The sequence below is a fragment of the Vigna umbellata genome, unplaced genomic scaffold, assembly GCF_029865625.1.
Source record: "Vigna umbellata cultivar VRB3 unplaced genomic scaffold, Vumbellata_1.0 scaffold_763, whole genome shotgun sequence".
NCBI lineage: Eukaryota > Viridiplantae > Streptophyta > Magnoliopsida > Fabales > Fabaceae > Vigna > Vigna umbellata.
Window position 1 is genome coordinate 1 of NW_028274529.1, and position 18,777 is coordinate 18,777.

Sequence of the window (18,777 nt, forward strand, 5' to 3'; positions counted from 1 at the left end):
AAAAGACAAAGAAAGGGATACAATTGAATTGTATTCTGGTTTCAAATTGTTAAATTTGTTTCAGTTATTGTCCTCGATTCTGAAGCTTTGTACAACATTTATAGTGTTGTTGAAGGTTGCTTAAGTGTAGCCAACCATAATAAGCAATGGAATGCAATCTGCATACTTTGGTTGCTCAAAATCCTTTCCATTTGACTGTTTCAGAATTTCATTGTAGCTTTTCACCTTGCTGAACTTGTTTGAATTGTTTATTCTGCACTAAACTAGCCTAAGAAACTTCACACAAACTGTCCTAACAAGTTTAAGATGGTAAATCAATGCTAATTACAAAGTCACATACAAAAATAACTTAGAACTCAAAATATGACACCCTAGAACCTATAACTAGTTAGTAGAATACACTAAAAGTGGTCATAATGCAAACTGTACTAAAGTAGTAACCAAAACAGTAAAAGAACTATGTACACAAGTTTTAAAACATAAAAGAAAGATAGAAATGAGTGGACAATTCGAAAACACAAAGAAATAGAAGAATTGACTATTTAGTGACCTAAAATTACATACACCATGGTAAATTTGGTAAGAATGATGATGAGCAATCTGTTAAACAGGCCTAAAAGTCTCTACACAAGTTGTTACCTCCTAGAAATGACTAAGAATGGACTGAAGAACTGATTCCTATTACAGTATCTTGAAATCACCAGTAAAACCTCAAAAAGGCTACTAGAAATGCACTACAATGGTCAAATTTTGATGACTGCACTAAACTAGCCTACGAAACTTGAAACAAACTGTCCTAACAAGTTTAGGATGGTAAATCAATGCTAATGAGAAAGTCACACTAGAAAAACAACTTAGAACTCAAAATATGACACCCTAGAACCTAAAACTAGTTAGTAGAATACACTAAAAGTGGTCATAATATTAAAGCATTAACCAAAACAGTAAAAACAACTATATACACAAGTTTTAAAACATAAAAGAAAGATAGATATGAGGGCACAATTCGAAAATACAAAGTATACAAAATCAAACAGCACTAAGAATGTATGCTGCACCAAAAATGGACTTTAAAAGTGTGCTTTCAAACCCAAAAATGATTGACAGTGTTTGTAAAGCTTAAGTGATGATGATAGCAACTTTATATCATCAATTTAAAGGTGTTTAAACATTGAAACACAAGGAATCATAGTACACTCGAAAATCACTAATTCACTTCCAAATTAAAGCAAAATTAACGGTTTTGGAAGTGATTTTGCATGTAGGCTAAAATTTGACCAAATGAACAGTGCACACAAGTTTAAAATGGTCAAATAAACTTTTTCAAACATTCACAATGCACACAAAGAGCAGATGCTTCAAGTCACAGCTGCTATAGCCAATTATGCAGCATTTTTAAACCAAAATTATCACTAGAAGTTTCATTTTTTAGTACCTATAAAAGTGTACTTATAAGGTGAGAAATTGTCATTTCACCTAATGTAGACTCATTCTAAGGTATGTAAACATTCTAACAAGTATAACTTAGTGAAATCAAGGTAGGAAAGTACTGAAAAACAAATAATAACCTAAAACTAAAAGTTTTAGTATTTAGCACCTAAAAAGTGTGTTCAAAGGGTGAACAATTGCAAATACAACTAACGTAGACTAAATTTAAGTAATGTGAACATCCTAACATGTCTAAAGTAGTGAAATAAACCTAGGAAACTATTTAAAAGCAAAGAATTAGGTACAACTAAAATTTTGAGTAGTTGGAAGGTATAAAAGTGTGCTTAAAAGGTGAGAATTTGCAACCACACCTAATGTACACTTATTTGAAGTAATGTGAACATCCTACCATGTGTAAAGTAGTAGTGGAATGAAGCTAGGAAACATGTCAAAAGCAAAGAATTACCTTAAACTCAAAGTTTGAGTTTTTAGAACATAAATACTTTGGGTATTTTAACTAATGTGATTGTCAGTACATACTTTTATAGCTATTCATTGCCTCAATTATGTTTATATGTATTATATATCCATGCTTCTATAGATATTTGATTGCCTAAATTATGTTCATCTTTATATTGTATGTTCATGTATATTGTCTTTCATTTATTAGGCTACAACTTGATTAAGTTAAGTAGTCATTTAAAATCCTATGGTACTACACACATTCTCAATGAAATGAGAAGGGTAAAAATACTATAAACACTTAGAACGTACAAAATATGTGGAAGTACTCTAGACAAGAGAACTTCAGGTGTAATAAGTTGTCTCCTCCAACTTTAATACACAACCCCTTAGGATGTTTAATGCATTTCAATACTGAGGACTTGTCTTTGCATGCCCTTATTGAATGCCTATGACCATAGTGTTGAAATTGCCTTCCATGTTCGACTTCAGTAGTAATAGGTTTATTACTTATGTCACATGGAGTGTTGCTGTTTTGGCTAAGTTTGTATTTGTTTGGCTTGTCACAGAACATGGCCCATTTTCCCAACCATCGTGGATGGATGTACGACCGTTGTTATAGTGGAAGGAGAGGTTTGAAAGAATCTTTTGTCATGGGAGTTGAAGAGTTCGTGGAGACGGCACGACGATATCAATATTATGCCCTTGATGGAGGGATTCGATGTCCATGCATCAAGTGCGAATGTACAAGCATTCTCAAAGATGAAGTCGTCAAAGTTCACCTTTACCAAAAAGGGTTCATGCCTAATTACACGGTCTGGACATTTCATGGTGAAGAAATTCCTTCGACCTCCACTGCAGCTGAAAAACGGCTTGCATCAGGTTCGAATACTGTTGTACATACATGTGAGATAGATCAATTTGCCTACATGCAAGAGATGGTCGACCATGCTCTTCGTCACCATGCTGCAGAAGCAGACGATCGTCATGATGAAAAGCCTCCAAATGAAACGACGCAGAGGTTTTACAATTTACTGACAGAGGCAAATCTACCTGTATTTGAAGGTTCATCTGAGTCAAAATTGTCAGTGTGCATTAGACTTATGGCTGGCAAATCTAATTGGAACGTTCCCATTCAAGCAGTGGACTTCTATACAAAACTAATGTTAGATTTGACACCACCAAACAATTTGATGCCGAAGAATTATTACCAAGCCAAAAAATGTGTTTCAAAGTTGGGATTGGATGTGAAGAAGATTGATTGTTGTGTTAATGGATGTATGTTATTCTATGACAATGACAGTGGCAAAAATGATGCATTGTTGGTGGAATGCAAGTTTTGTGGCTCACCTCGATATCAGACAATGCATGCTGGACGGAGGCAAAAAAAACCAATTCCATTAAAGTCCATGTTCTACTTACCTATAATTCCAAGATTACAAAGATTGTTTACTTCAATGCAAACAGCAGAACACATGACATGGCATGATGGTAACAAAACTCCGGGACTTTTGCGTCATCCTTCTGATGGTGAAGCTTGGAAGCACTTCAATCGTAAACATCCATCCTTTGCTAGTGAACCGTGTAACGTCAGACTTGGTCTATGCTCTGATGGGTTTACCCCGTACATTCAGGCGTCTGCATCACCGTATTCATGTTGGCCCGTGATAGTTACACCATACAATCTACCACCTGAGATGTGCATGACAAAGCCTTACATGTTTTTATCGTGTATAATACCAGGTCCATCTAATCCCAAATCATTGATTGATGTTTACTTGGAGCCTTTGATTGATGATTTGAAGAAGTTATGGAATGGTGTTTGGACGTATGACGTTTCAAGGAGGCAAAATTTCCTTATGAGGGCAGCCTTGATGTGGACTATTAATGACTTCCCAGCGTACGGCATGTTATCTGGTTGGAGCACACATGGTCGATTAGCTTGTCCACATTGCATGGAACATACAAAGTCATTCCAATTGAGTCATGGCCGGAAAAGTAGTTGGTTTGACTGCCATCGACGGTTCTTGCCCATTGATCACCCCTTTAGAAGAAACAAAAAGGCATTTCGAAAAGGACAAGTTGAAACGGATATGCCCCCGCCAAAGTTGACTGGATCACACGTGTGGAGAAGAGTGAAAGACTATCCAAAAGTCACTGAATCTGGTCAGAATAGGCTAGAAGGGTTTGGGGAATGGCATAATTGGACTAAAAGAAGCATATTCTGGGAACTTCCGTATTGGAAGGACAACTTGCTAAGACACAACATCGATGTGATGCACACAGAAAAAAATTTCTTTGACAATGTCTTCAACACAGTTATGAATGTTAAAGGTAAGACAAAAGATAATGAGAAAGCAAGAAAAGATTTACCTTTGTATTGTGCACGAAAAGACTTAGAGTTGAAGGCACAAGGTAACGGCCGATTATTTAAACCAAAAGCAAATTACACCATGTCAAAAGACGAGACAAGAATAGTGTGTGGATGGATCAAGGAGCTTAGAATGCCAGATGGATATGCTTCTAACTTGTCCAGATGTGCCAATGTTCAGAACGGTACTATTCAAGGGTTGAAGAGTCATGATTGTCATGTATTCATGGAGACTTTCATCCCTCTTGCGTTCAGTTGTTTGCCAATGCACGTGTTACATCCACTGATAGAAATCAGTAACTTCTTTAAAGATTTGTGTTGCACGACACTAAAGGAAGATTCCCTTAAAAAGATGGATGAAAATATCCCGATTATTCTCTGCAAATTGGAAAGAATATTCCCTCCTGCATTCTTTGATTCAATGGAGCACATTCCAATTCATCTTCCATATGAAGCTTGGCTTGGGGGACCCGTGCAGTACAGGTGGATGTATCCCTTTGAAAGGTTTATGGGAGAATCCAAACGGTCAGTTAAAAATAAAGCTAGAGTGGAAGGCTCAATTTGTGCAGCTTACTTCACAGAGAGACAACTTATTTTTGTTCACATTATTTCAAGAACTTCATGTTGTCTCCCACTCATGTCAGAAATGAAATGCAATGGCAAGTTGAACCACGTGAAGGTGCATTATCAGTTTTCCGACAATCAGGCCGTCACGCAGGGAAAGAATTCACTCATTGGTTAACTGATGCTGAATTCAACTCCGCTCATGTCCATGTCTTGATCAATTGCAGTGAAGTCAAGCCGTACCTTGAGTATGTCATCATCCATCTCTAATCTATCAAAAGGTTTAATTGTTATACACTAATTAATTTCATTTGTACCAGCTCATTTGTTGTGGCTGAGCAAGTCACAGAAGGAAATACTTCTGCTAGAATACACTCTGAGTTTCCCCATTGGTTTAGAAATCAGGTCCGTAGTTTTGTCCTTCGTTTAGAGCAAGGTTAATTTGACTGTTGTTTTTATAATTTTGTTAGTACCTTTGTAGGTTTTTAATCAGGCATTAACTCCCATGGTTCAAGAGTTAAGACATCTCTCCAATTGGCCAATGAGATGTGTCAATGAATGGCACACTTACTTCATCAATGGTTACAAATTCCATACACATGAATGGTCTAAAGGAAAGAAAACATCAAATTGTGGTGTGTATGTCAAGGGCCTAATAGAGGGGTCTTATGATGATTTCTACGGCATCATTCATAAAATATGAGTTAGAGTACAACAGCACTACTTCTCCAAACAGAGTGGTACTGTTTTATTGTGAATGGTTTGATCCTTCTAGAGCTGGTACTAGAGTCGATCCACGCTTTAATATTGTCGAACTGAACCAGAGATTAAGATATGGGCCTTTTGATCCTTTCATTCTACCATCTAATGTCAGACAGGTTTATTATGTGCCATATCCACTGTCAACACTCAATTTTGTCCGGATTGTAAAAGATTGTTTTTATTGGTTATTTGTTATTTTTTTTATTTTATTTTATTTTACCTTTTTATTTTATTCTATTTTTATGTATTTAGATCTTTACTTTTTATTCAATTTCTATTTTATTTCTTATCTTTAATTTTGTTTTAATAGAGTAAATTAATCAAAATAATTAAAAAATTGAAAAATAAAATTAAAAATAAAATAAAAAATAAAATAAAATTGAAATAAAAAAATATAATAAGAAAAGAAAAAAAAACGTGGAAAAAGGGGGGTATGGAATGCGTGTCTGGGGGGAGACCAGGTGGTTAAGGTAGACGAGTTGGTTAGGGGGAATATTTCCAAGATTTTTGGAAAGAAAGAAGAGGAAGAAACTGTTCCTCGGGGGTAGAGGGAGCATCATCCTCCCTCACAGGGATACTGGCACATGCTCTATAGCTCTCCACTCCTCCGCTCCTCTAACCCGTAGCCACCCCGATAACATCACGGACACCACGCCTCAGTGCTAAGAAAAAGAACGACCATTCCCCCAACCTTCATCATCATTCCCTCATTTTCCTAGCCTTTGCCCACTCCAACCTTGGTCTCACCCACGGCCAGCACCTATCATCCTCATCCCTTTCTTCTTCCTTTTCATCTCCAACACCCGAGATCAATCATACCTCCCTGCCATCACTTCCCAGGCATCTTCGTTTATCCACTCAAACCTGCAAGAAGAAAATCACAAAACCAGAAATGACTAAACCACTGTGAACCCTTCAATCCTTTTTCAATTTGGCCGGACCATCCTCATCCTCCTCTTCGAACCATCCTTGCCTCCATAGCAACCGTGAGTTTGAACAAATACCTTCCTCATCATCAACTCATCTTTCATTTGTTCAGCACCTGAAAAACAGAGAACAAGTAACTCACTTGGTTCCTAACCTCAGCCATGTTTCCCATCACATAAATTCATCCCAACAACCCAAACACTAAAACAGAAAATAGAGAAAGGAGAATAGGAGAGCCCATCGGTGGCGGCCTCCAAGGCCGATGACGCCGCGGTTGGAAACGGTTCCGGTGGCGCTTGGGGTTGCCGCCGACGCCAAGACTGGAAGAGGTGGTGGCGCGGTGGCTGGTTTCGGTGGCGCAGTGGCTGGTTTCGGAGGAAGCGGTGTTCGGCGATGAATGGGAGCGCTTTTCCCTCACGCGCGAAGAGAAGAAGAAGAAGGGGAACGTGGTGTTGTGGCCGGCGATGGCTCCGGTGGCGTCTGTCGTCGTTGACGACGCCGCGAACCGCGGTTAGCGGTGGCCGGTTTGTGGGGAGGCTGAGTCATGGCCGTGGGTGGCAGAGATGAGCGTCTCTGTTTTCTTTCCTTCAGAGGAGATGACCCTGGGTCTCAGGGCTGCCTACACAAATGAGATGAAGTTGGAGGAACCCCTAATGGGTTTCTGATTAGGGTTAAGAGGCCTTGGGCTGGTGCGGTTTGCTTCCCATCTCTTCCTGCCACACGTGCAGCTCCATTCGCACCCCTTTTCATTTGGGTCGAAGCCCAGTTTGTTTCTGCAAACAAAAATAAAAAAACAGGAATTGGGCTTGAGCACATTATTTCAGGATGCACCTCCAACTTTACTGCTGCACCCCTATCTTGGGACCTAGATAAGAAATCTCGAGTTGCACTCCTGGTTTTTTATTTCTGCACCCCTATTCTTATTGGGTTGTTCTGTTGCTTTATTTTTATGCATTTGTTCTTTTATTTTTATTAGTATTTGTTTGGTTATTAGTTTTTACTGTATGTAACCCCTTTGTATGATAACCCCACTCCTAGATCTTGTCTTTTATTTTCATTTTAGTTTATTTGCTGCACTTTAAACACGAAAATGACGATATTAAAATAATAATAAAAAATTACAAAAATATTTTAAAGGTTTAAGCACACGTGTGACCGCTCGCGTCGTCCTTGTGCTAAAAACCTTTTCTTCTTTTCTTAAATAAAATATCAAAAATATGTTTTAAAGGTTTAAGCACACGTGTGACCGCTCGCGTCGTCCTTGTGCTAAAAACCTCTTCTTCTTCCTTAAATAAATTTACAAGAAAAGTTTTAAAGGTTCAAGCGCACGTGTGACCGCTCGCGTCGTCCTTGTGCTAAAAACCTTTTCTTCTTTTCTTAAATAAAATTTCAAAAATATTTTGAAAAGGTTTTAAGCACACGTGCGACCGCTCGCGTAGGCCTTGTGCTGAAAATCTTTTCCTTTTCTTCTACAAAAGTTAAAAATCAAATAAAAATATTTTGAAAAGGTTTAAGCACACGTGCGACCGCTCGCGTAGGCCTTGTGCTGAAAATCTTTTCCCTTTCTTTTACAAAAGTTAAAAATCAAACAAAAATATTTTGAAAAGGTTTAAGCACACGTGCGACCGCTCGCGTAGGCCTTGTGCTAAAAAACCTTTTCCTTTTCTTTTACAAAAGTTAAAAATCAAATAAAAATATTTTGAAAAGGTTTTAAGCACACGTGCGACCGCTCGCGTAGGCCTTGTGCTAAAAAACCTTTTCCTTTTCTTTTACAAAAGTTAAAAATCAAATAAAAATATTTGAAAAGGTTTAAGCACACGTGCGACCGCTCGCGTAGGCCTTGTGCTAAAAAACCTTTTCCTTTTCTTTTACAAAAGTTAAAAATCAAATAAAAATATTTGAAAAGGTTTAAGCACACGTGCGACCGCTCGCGTAGGCCTTGTGCTAGAAAACCTTTTCCTTCTTTATTAAAAATACTAAAATATTCCCAGCTACAAGTAATCTTTCAGCTAGAACTACGTGATCCTTGATTCTCCATCAAAAATGGAGATACGTAGGAGCAAGGCTAGTCCTTGTCAGGTTCACTTCCCAAAAATCCAAAATCAATTCCAAACAAAATTCTCAAACAATTTCTTAGTCAAAATTTTCAACACAGTTTCTGCTAGAACTACGTAACCCTGATTTCTCATTTTGAATGAGAATACGTAGGAGCAAGGTCAATCCTTGTCGGGCCCAAAAAAACTAAAAAATATATTTTGTTTATTTTTATTTTTATTTTAGGGATAGTTAAACATTTTGAAACCCACATCAAATTCGCGCATTTAGTTAAAGGTACTGCCTTCGGGCAGGCGCTGTAGGGTGCTAATACCTTCCCTACGCGTAACCGACTCCCGAACCCAGAATCTGGTTTTCGTGGACCGTGTCTTATTATTTTATGGTTTTTTCCGTAGTTTTCCAGAATAAACTATGGTGGCGACTCCAAAATCTCTTTTCAAAACCCGTTTCTTTTTTGGATCGTCGTCCCGTCGCGATTCCGGTTGCGACAGATGGCGACTCCACTGGGGACTTTTTAGAGAGTCAAGCCATTTAATTAGATGCACGATTCTGATGTGGTTTTTCTTTATGTTTTCCTCCCCATTTTTTATGTTTGATATTTTAAATAATTGCATAAGTTGCTTGGATTGTTCTATATTGAAACCTAGGGTAGAAAACATGTTTATATCTGCCTGGGAAATCTTCTGGTTGTTTTGCAGGTGAGGGTTTGGGTATGCATTGCATTCTCCCTTCACACACGCACCTTATGCATATCATGAGTGAGGCCCTATACCCGGGTCTGAGCGCAACTTAGAATTAGAGGGGTTGTGTAGCGGTGTCACTCTGGGATGTACTTCCTGTTTGGTTATCGTGAGAACCCCAGCTAGAGTCTGTTCTCTTCATTTGTGTCTTCACACCTAGTTGATTACTCGACTGTTGTGGAGATACTATGAAGGGGGCCATAGCTCTAGTGACCATCGACCTTTAGGTTCAGGGAGCCATCTTTGTAAGGTTGCATGTACTTGACCTTCAATCTGAAGCGCTGAACCTTTATTAGGGCACAAAGGGAGATGTGTGCAGTCTTATAACCCTCATTTTTGCTTAATAAAATCCAACACCTTGTACATATCACTATGTCTTTTGATACTTTTCTTTCTTTCTTTATTTTCTTTCTTTTTCTCATGCATTTTTATGGTCTTGTCACTAGTTCTAGTCAGGAAATTATAAATTTGTGACTAAGCCTTTGAGATAAAATGGAAATTAACATGAGATCTGAAGTCAAGGGGGGTTCAAGTTCAGACATTTTAAAGGAAAGGATAGCCATTGAAGTAAGGGAGGGTAATATGGATGGCCTGAGAGAACTGCTGAAGAAAATTGAGACAACCCAAAAGGATGCATTCAGGAAGGGATATGGGAATTTGTTGAGCCTGTTAGAGGTGGAAGTTCAAACACCGGCCATTACTCTTTTAGCCCAGTCTTATGAACCACCATTGAGATGTTTCACTTTCTGGGATTTCCAATTGGTGCCTATGGTAGAAGAATTCGAGCAAATCTTAGATATACCTCTTGAAGGAAAAATTCCCTACAACTACCTTGAGCAGTATATCCCTATCTTGCAATTAACGAGGATCAGGAAAGTACACCCAATGAAGTTGGAAAGCAAGTTCACAATCAAGGGCAAAGTGAGGGGCCTTCCTCAAAGATACTTATAGGAATACCTACATCATTTGGCTTAAGAGGAAAATTGGGAAATGTTTACGAATGTATTAGCTCTTCTCCTCTATGGTGTCACGCTTTCTCCTAAATGTCAAGAACCTCGTCGACTATGCCGCTATGAATGCATTTGTGGGATACGAAGAGCGCTGTGAGAATCCAGTCGCTACCATCTTGGCTGAAGTTCATGGGACCCTTAATCATTGTTATGAGTTGAAGGGAGGGAAAGTGTTATGTTGTGTTCATCTCCCGTGTGACTGAGGACGCCTTAAAGGCCACCTGGCCCATGTTTGAGCTATGGCAGTATAAACCAAATGTGAAAGGGGCAAATGAATGGGCGCAACTTTGTACAAGTTTAAACAAAGAACAATTTAAATGGTGTGTCCCTTGGCAGCATAGATCGCAAATTATATATCATTTGCAGGAGTTAAAAATGAGCTTGGAAGAGTCTCCAACAAAATTATAGAGATGAATCAACAAGGCACGCAGAAACGCTCGTCACACATGCAGAAACGCTTGGCGCAAGGGTGACGCCAAGTGAACGTTCGTCCAGCTCTCAAAAGACAACGCTCATCCTGAAGCAGAAGAGGACGCTCGTTTTGAAGGAGACGTTCGTCCAGATGACGTGAGAAGAGGACGTTCGTCCAGGACTCTTAGAGAGGACGATCGTCGAGGTAGAAATGGACGCTCGTCATATAGCGAGCGCACACAAGTATCGCGGACGCTCGTTGATAGAGAACGAACGGCAGAAGAAGCACAGGACGCTCGTCGCAAGAGTGGTCGCTCGACCAGACCTCTCGCACAAGTGGACGCTCGTCCTAGACGCTCGTCCAGACATGTTAACGCTCGTTCAGAAAGGGAGCTCGTGCAGGACGCTCGTCACTTAGCGAGCGGACGCTCGTTTCATGGCGAGCGGACGCTCGTTGACAATGAAAGTGGACGCTCGTGCAGCAGAAAACGTTCGATCAGATAGTGGACGCTCGTCCAGACATCCAACGCTCGCACACGGACGCTCGCCGAACACAGCGCTCGTCCAGAAGAGGACGTTCGTCCACATTCGTCTGCACGTTCGTCTAGAAATGGGACGCTCGTCCAGGAACGCTCGTCCAGTCGGGGAAGAGGACGCTCGTTGCAAGCCGCTCGTCCAGAACGCTCGCACAAGTGGACGCTCGTCCTAGACGCTCGTCCAGACATGTTAACGCTCGTTCAGAAAGGGAGCTCGTGCAGGACGCTCGTCACTTAGCGAGCGCACGCTCGTTTCATGGCGAACGGACGCTCGTTGACAATGAAAGTGGACGCTCGTGTAGCAGAAAACGTTCGATCAGATAGTGGACGCTCGTCCAGACATCCAACGCTCGCACATGGACGCTCGCCGAACACAGCGCTCGTCCAGAAGAGGACGTTCGTCCACATTCGTCTGCACGTTCGTCCAGAAATGGGACGCTCGTCCAGGAACGCTCGTCCAGTCGGTGAAGAGGACGCTCGTTGCAGGCCGCTCGTCCAGAACGCTCGTACAAGTGGACGCTCGTCCAGAATCCAGTCGCTCGTTCAGAATTGAGACGTTCGTCCATTGGGACGCTCGTCCACGTTCGTCCAGCAGAAGCACGTTAGTCCAGCAAGTGGACGCTCGTCACCAAGAGATTGCTCGTCCAGCGCTCGTCCAACGCTCGTCCAGGGCCGCTCGTCCAGAATTTGGACGCTCGTCCAGAGATGACCCGTGACTCAATTCTTGTACCCTTCTTTATATCCGAATCCAGAGGCAGTTGGAAAGGGGGATCTAGAATGGGGAGGAGACCAGGGACGCTGCTGCAGCTGCTCCAAGGGGTTTCCATGGTGGAAAAAATCCAATTTCCACCACCCAATCCATCATTTCTCTCTTCTATGTTGTATATGTGTAGCTAAAACACCATTTCACTGGGATTGAGACGAGACACGAGATAATGGACTTTTAATAAAGATTCCCTTGGCCAATGAATCGTAGAGAGGGTTAGGACAATCAAGTTACCATTCAAGTCGATCCCTCCTTACCGAAAAAAAAAAACTTCGTAGTGCTAAGCAGCGGATGGGATTAGCGGTTGAGAAGTTGGAAAAATGTAGCATCAAGTTAAAGAGGAGACATCTGTAAAGAAGTGGAAGAGAAGTCTCTCACAGCTAACTTCCCTTGCCGATGAAGCCATTGAAAACGTCCCTAAGTTCTTAGCTGATGCTGAGTCTGTAATGTCAATCATCAACCCGCTTAAGGGGATTGAAACATTCCTCAATTGCTCCAGGGAACTTATCAGAGAAATGAAGAATGTTATGGCTAAAGCCTGAGATGGTTGACCAATACGTCCTATGTCTCACGTCTTGGTGACTTCTGAATGATGAGCCACCTTATTGACTTTGTTTCGTGTTAATTTCCAAATTATACCAAGGCAAAATTTTCACAGCTTTATAATTTCCGACTAGAGTATTTAAACTACATTGTCTCTTCTTTTTCTTTTCATTTTCATTTTCATTTTCTTAAATTGTTTCATCTAAAAAAAAATATAACTAAACATCCAAGATACCCTAAAGGACTCGAACCAGTTAATAAATCTTGGAGAACCAAGGAGAGGTTCAAGAAGGGATGAAAGTCGATATCCAACAACTGAAGGGATAAATGAGCTAAATCTTAGAGGCTCTGAATGCCTTACAAAGCCCTGGAGATTCGTGTGCACCACGACTACAATACAGAGTTCGAGAGGCCTAAATTTTCTCCTCATATGGTCTTCCCCTACATTACACTTCACCCTCGGGAGTGGAATTGAGGCATGTTCACACTCAAAAGGCAAAAAATAACGCAATTGAAGGAAGAAACAAGCTTGGGGCAACCACTTTCATGGTCTCCTAGGAAATGATTCAGCCACGCCTTGTGAGCAAGATAATGACGAAGCAACCCGAGTTGAAATCTTTCCCTCATTGTTGTTGCACCAGTGGATGTTGATGCTGACAAGCTTAAATTTGAAATACTGGAAAAAGGATAAGAGTCATGGAAGGGGGAGGAAGCTCTAAGTTTGCAAATGTTGCAGGGTTATGCTTAGTCTCAAATGATATGTTGATACCTCCCAAATTTTTAAATTACCCGGAGGCACCACTTGTCCAAGAGCCATCTCATGATGTACAGAAAGAAAATGGTTGTGCGTTCCTATGATGAAAAGTGGTCAATTCGTTTTTCTAAGGTAGATTAGCTGGCATGACACCAAACTGGGGCACTCATCTTGAATCTTCGTGCATCCGGTCTTGGGGAGATTTGGTGGATGCTCTCTTGAGGTAGTACAAATACCACATGGACGGGACATCTCATTGATTACAACCACGAAGCATGGTGAAGAAGAAGTATGAATTATGCAAAGGATACGCCCAAAGGTGGAAAGAGATTGTTGCTCAAGGAAAGTCTCTTATGAGTGATAACGAGATGGTGGACACATTCCTAAAAACTTTACAATCACCCTTCTATGAGCATATGGTGAGCAGTATTTCCTCAAACTTTGCAGACTTGAGGATGCTTGGAGAAAGAATTGACATTAATGTGAGGAAAAATCCGCTCAAGGTCCTACCATGGCAGTGAATGTGAACGAGTCTGGTCTAAGCTTGGGATGAGGAGAGAAGAAAGAGCTCAATCACATCCCACTGCTCAAATACCATTGGCCTACCCTTTGAAACTGCTTTGAGACAAAAATGGACTCGACCCAAACTCAATTTCCCACCAAACTGTTAGGCAAACATGCTGATCAAGACAAAGGGCTTATGAGTTTCACTCCTAACCTTCTGACTTATGCAACATTTCTTCCAAGTCTTCTGCATAAAAAGCTTGGTCTTTACTTGTTACATGAAGCCTGTAAAGCCTCATTTCCACAAGACTCGTGATGCATCATATACAAAAGGTGATTATCATGAAGGGGCTATCGGTCATTCCACCAAAAGTGCTGGTGGTTCAAGCGCAAAGGCAAACTTTGATTCATTCAAGATGATTAAAGTATGAAGAAAGTCAACTAGACACTAAGGCAAGGCTTGTGAATGCCTCTACAAATGCCATGAAGAAATGAAGTGGGCTTTAAGACCACATAAGAAAGCATAAGTCATTGTACAAGTAAATTTGATGTTGTGAAGTGTCTTGCTACCAGGGAAGTATGCGTTTTGATATCGCACTGTCATCCATGACTTGCAATGCAAACACTCACTACAGGGTTTCTCCAAGTAGTGCTGGAAATCGAGTCCTGAAAGGGTATCGTGAAAAAAAAAAGAGAAAACAAAATTGAAAAGAAAATGAAATAAAGTCAATCTTGAGTCACTTATCTTTCTTGCAAATCGTCAAACTTTTGTTTTTCGAAAATAGAAAAGAGCAAAAAAAAGAAAAATGATGAATAATCAAAAGGAAAATTGGGATGTCAAGTTTTTCTAAGGTCAAGTGTTTAATCAAAAATAACAATTTGACGCTTTCTCCCGAGACGTTTGTGCGCATTTTGCTTGAAAACCTTCACCCTTCACTGTTCCAAAATAAAGGATGTTCCCCAACAAACACTGTCACTGCCCTTAATAATGATGTAAGCCTTTACACTGGGGCAGATTGGCCTGGCCAAAATTTTCCTTGCTTGCGCTAGTAGGGTTATCCCTGAACCCATTGAGACAAATAAAAGAATTTTCAAAAGGAGAATAAGTCCACTAGATTGAAAACCCAAAAGGGCGGTCTAGAAAGAAAAGGAAAGGGAAAAATCACTCATGTTGAGGTCATCTAGTCGTAGAATTAATCTTTTGAAAAGAAAGCAATCAGAATTTGAAATGATGTGTGGCCATTTTTTCTTTACCAAAAAAAAACAAAATATATCCATTGTCACCCTGTTTTGAGCCAAAAATAAATCCTTTTTCAAAATTATTCCCAAGCAAGGATTGTCATCAGGCAGGAGTCAACTTAGGATGCAGTTGAAGAGCACTCAATGATCAAACGGAGGAATCCTTCAAAATGGTAAACAAAAACGAAAAAAGAACAAAAAATCACAAAGTGATGAGGAAAAAATAAAAAAAATGGAGTTCAAGGAAAGCAAAGTGCTCAGAAGGTCAAATAGTTGACACAATGCCAGATGACAACCCTTGCTTCAAAAAAATGTATCCGACAAACATTTATTTGGGCCTTTATACCCCTTCCTTTCAATACCTTCTAGCCCTAGCCACATTACAAGCCTAATAAAGTCCACGCAAATTGAATAATGTTTGCTCAAATTTTCATAAAGCTTAATTTTGCGATAAGACAAAATGACTTACAATGAGTCCAAAAAAAACAAAAAAAAAAAAAAAACAAAAACAAAAACTTTGAAAAAAAAAAAAAAAAAAAAAAAAAAAAAAAAAGTAATGTCTCAGGAAGAAGGGATCTCTTTGCCAACTAAGCAAAAGCATGCCAAAGAAAATCAGACCAATTGGGGTCATCCTTTTAGCTTATCCTTTTCATGCCCACTACTCTTCCAAGTAAGAACCCATACCCGAAAAACTGAGGCAGATTTGTGAATCTCACACGAATTCTTCGCCTTGCAACTCATTGACACATAATCCCAGACTGGGGCAGCTTTGCGGATCTTACTTGAATTTTTGACCCGAATTTTCAAAGATCCATACCCCATGCTCATTTCCCCAAACACCAAACTGGGGCAGCTTTTGGGTGTCTCGTTTCCTTTAAGCAATGTATAAGGAATGATGTGCTTATGTGGCTGTCCCAGACTTCTCCAAACCATTCTAAATAGCTCTCATTCTTCACTTGCCAGTAAATTCAAGCAGGTGTGCGTCGATGTCTCGAAAGAAAAAGTCAACATGAAATCATATCAAACATTAGACCTCGAATGTATGACATTCCTCAAATTCACAAAACATTGAAAATAAAGATCAGTTTGATGATGATTGCAAGTAAGATGAATGACTCAAGCAAAAAAAGAGAGACAAAACACAAAATAAAGCAAATGTTTTCCATATGTGTGCATTCATCCATCAAAAGAAAATCTTTCAAATCGAAACCCTCTTCATTCATATGAATGGTTGTCGAATCCTTCTTCGAAAATACAAAAAGAATAACGTTATGGTTTTTTCGTCAGGTCATGTTGTTTCATGGTGATCATGTTTTTTCTCTCATTTTGGGGTTTTGACATTCACATTCTTATACCCTATTCACCGCCTTTAAGTTAGTGTTTCAACATTCTACCATGGTCTTTATACTTTGTTTCTCCTATCCTCATATTAGGACCTTCTCTTTGGAAATGGTCACTGATACCTTTTCAAAAATCAAAATTTTGTCAAAAATTATAAAAAAAAAAAAAAAAAAAAAAAAAACATTTCACAAAACTACAAGTTTCAAGAATTTCCAAATCCTAAAGCCCAGTTTTCACACTGGCCCCCAAGCCTAGTTTCCACACTAGCCCAAAAGCCCAATTTTCATATTGGCCCCCAAGCCTAGTTTCCACACTGGCCCAAAAGCCCAATTTTCATATTGCCTCCCAAACCTAGTTTCCACACTAGCCCAAAAGCCCAATTTTCACATTGGCCCCCAAGCCTAGTTTCCACACTAGCCCAAAAGCCCAGTTTCCACACTGGCCCCAAAGCCCAGTTTTCACACTGGCCCTCAAAGCCCAGTTTCTACACTGGCCCTCAAAAGCCCAGTTTCCACACTGGCCCAAAAGCCCAATTTTCACATTGGCCCACACAGCCCGGTCCCCATACTGGCCCATAAGCCCAGTTTCGCCTGGCCTGGCACCCTAAAACTCATGTTTTTTTCTTTTGTAACGGCCCTCTGCTTGGCAATGGTCGGTTTTAAATTTCTGTTTGTGAGTTTGGGCCCTCTGCGAGGCAATGGTCAAATTCGTTTGGCCCCTCTGCGAGGCAATGGTCAAATCCAGGTTTTAATTTTCTGTTATTGACCCTCTGCATGGCAATGGTCAGATTTAAATTTCTGTTCTGTGAGTTTGGCCCTCTGCGAGGCAATGGTCAAATCCAGGTTTTAGTTTTCTGTTATCGACCCTCTGCATGGCAATGGTCGGATTTAAATTTCTGTTCTGTGAGTTTGGCCCTCTGCGAGGCAATGGTCAAATCCAGGTTTTAGTTTTCTGTTATCGACCCTCTGCATGGCAATGGTCAGATTTAAATTTCTGTTCTGTGAGTTTGGCCCTCTGCGAGGCAATGGTCAAATCCAGGTTTTAGTTTTCTGTTATCGGCCCTCTGCATGGCAATGGTCGGATTTAAATTTCCGTTCTGTGAGTTTGGCCCTCTGCGAGGCAATGGTCAAATCCAGGTTTTAGTTTTTTTGTTACTGGTACTTTACTTGACATTGGTCATTCGGCATCGTGACTTGAATCATTTTGTTCGTTTTTGAAACCCGGACAAAATTAGTGTTTTTATCTTTACTTAGCTTTACTTAAATAATACGAAAAGATTAAATTTTCATATTATTTAGTAATATCTAAGTAAAGAGGGGCAGCTGTCAACACTCAATTTTGTCCGGATTGTAAAAGATTGTTTTTATTGGTTATTTGTTATTTTTTTTATTTTATTTTATTTTACCTTTTTATTTTATTCTATTTTTATGTATTTAGATCTTTACTTTTTATTCAATTTCTATTTTATTTCTTATCTTTAATTTTGTTTTAATAGAGTTAATTAATCAAAATAATTGAAAAATTGAAAAATAAAATTAAAAATAAAATAAAAAATAAAATAAAATTGAAATAAAAAAATATAATAAGAAAAGAAAAAAAACGTGGAAAAAGGGGGGTATGGAATGCGTGTCTGGGGGGAGACCAGGTGGTTAAGGTAGACGAGTTGGTTAGGGGGAATATTTCCAAGATTTTTGGAAAGAAAGAAGAGGAAGAAACTGTTCCTCGGGGGTAGAGGGAGCATCATCCTCCCTCACAGGGATACTGGCACATGCTCTATAGCTCTCCACTCCTCCGCTCCTCTAACCCGTAGCCACCCCGATAACATCACGGACACCACGCCTCAGTGCTAAGAAAAAGAACGACCATTCCCCCAACCTTCATCATCATTCCCTCATTTTCCTAGCCTTTGCCCACTCCAACCTTGGTCTCACCCACGGCCAGCACCTATCATCCTCATCCCTTTCTTCTTCCTTTTCATCTCCAACACCCGAGATCAATCATACCTCCCTGCCATCACTTCCCAGGCATCTTCGTTTATCCACTCAAACCTGCAAGAAGAAAATCACAAAACCAGAAATGACTAAACCACTGTGAACCCTTCAATCCTTTTTCAATTTGGCCGGACCATCCTCATCCTCCTCTTCGAACCATCCTTGCCTCCATAGCAACCGTGAGTTTGAACAAATACCTTCCTCATCATCAACTCATCTTTCATTTGTTCAGCACCTGAAAAACAGAGAACAAGTAACTCACTTGGTTCCTAACCTCAGCCATGTTTCCCATCACATAAATTCATCCCAACAACCCAAACACTAAAACAGAAAATAGAGAAAGGAGAATAGGAGAGCCCATCGGTGGCGGCCT

General features: G+C 40.0%; 1 protein-coding gene across 1 annotated transcript; it reads left to right on the forward strand.

The window, feature by feature from the left end:
* Positions 1 to 2,462: 2,462 nt before the first annotated feature.
* On the forward strand, positions 2,463 to 12,574 carry LOC148190561 (uncharacterized). The gene is made up of 2 exons (XM_088102816.1): positions 2,463 to 3,662; positions 12,359 to 12,574. The coding sequence occupies exons 1-2, from the start codon at positions 2,463 to 2,465 to the stop codon at positions 12,572 to 12,574; spliced, it is 1,416 nt and encodes a 471-aa protein (XP_087958942.1).
* The last annotated feature ends 6,203 nt before the right edge of the window (positions 12,575 to 18,777 follow it).

What these genes read in the sequence shown, in the direction of transcription:
- LOC148190561 (XM_088102816.1), top strand. Translation starts at nt 2,463, where the DNA reads ATGGCCCATTTTCCCAACCATCGTGGATGGATGTACGACCGTTGTTAT. An exon ending in ATCCCAAATCATTGATTGAT is followed by an intron (nt 3,663 to 12,358) that starts GTTTACTTGGAG and finishes GGAAAAATGTAG; the next exon opens with CATCAAGTTAAAGAGGAGAC.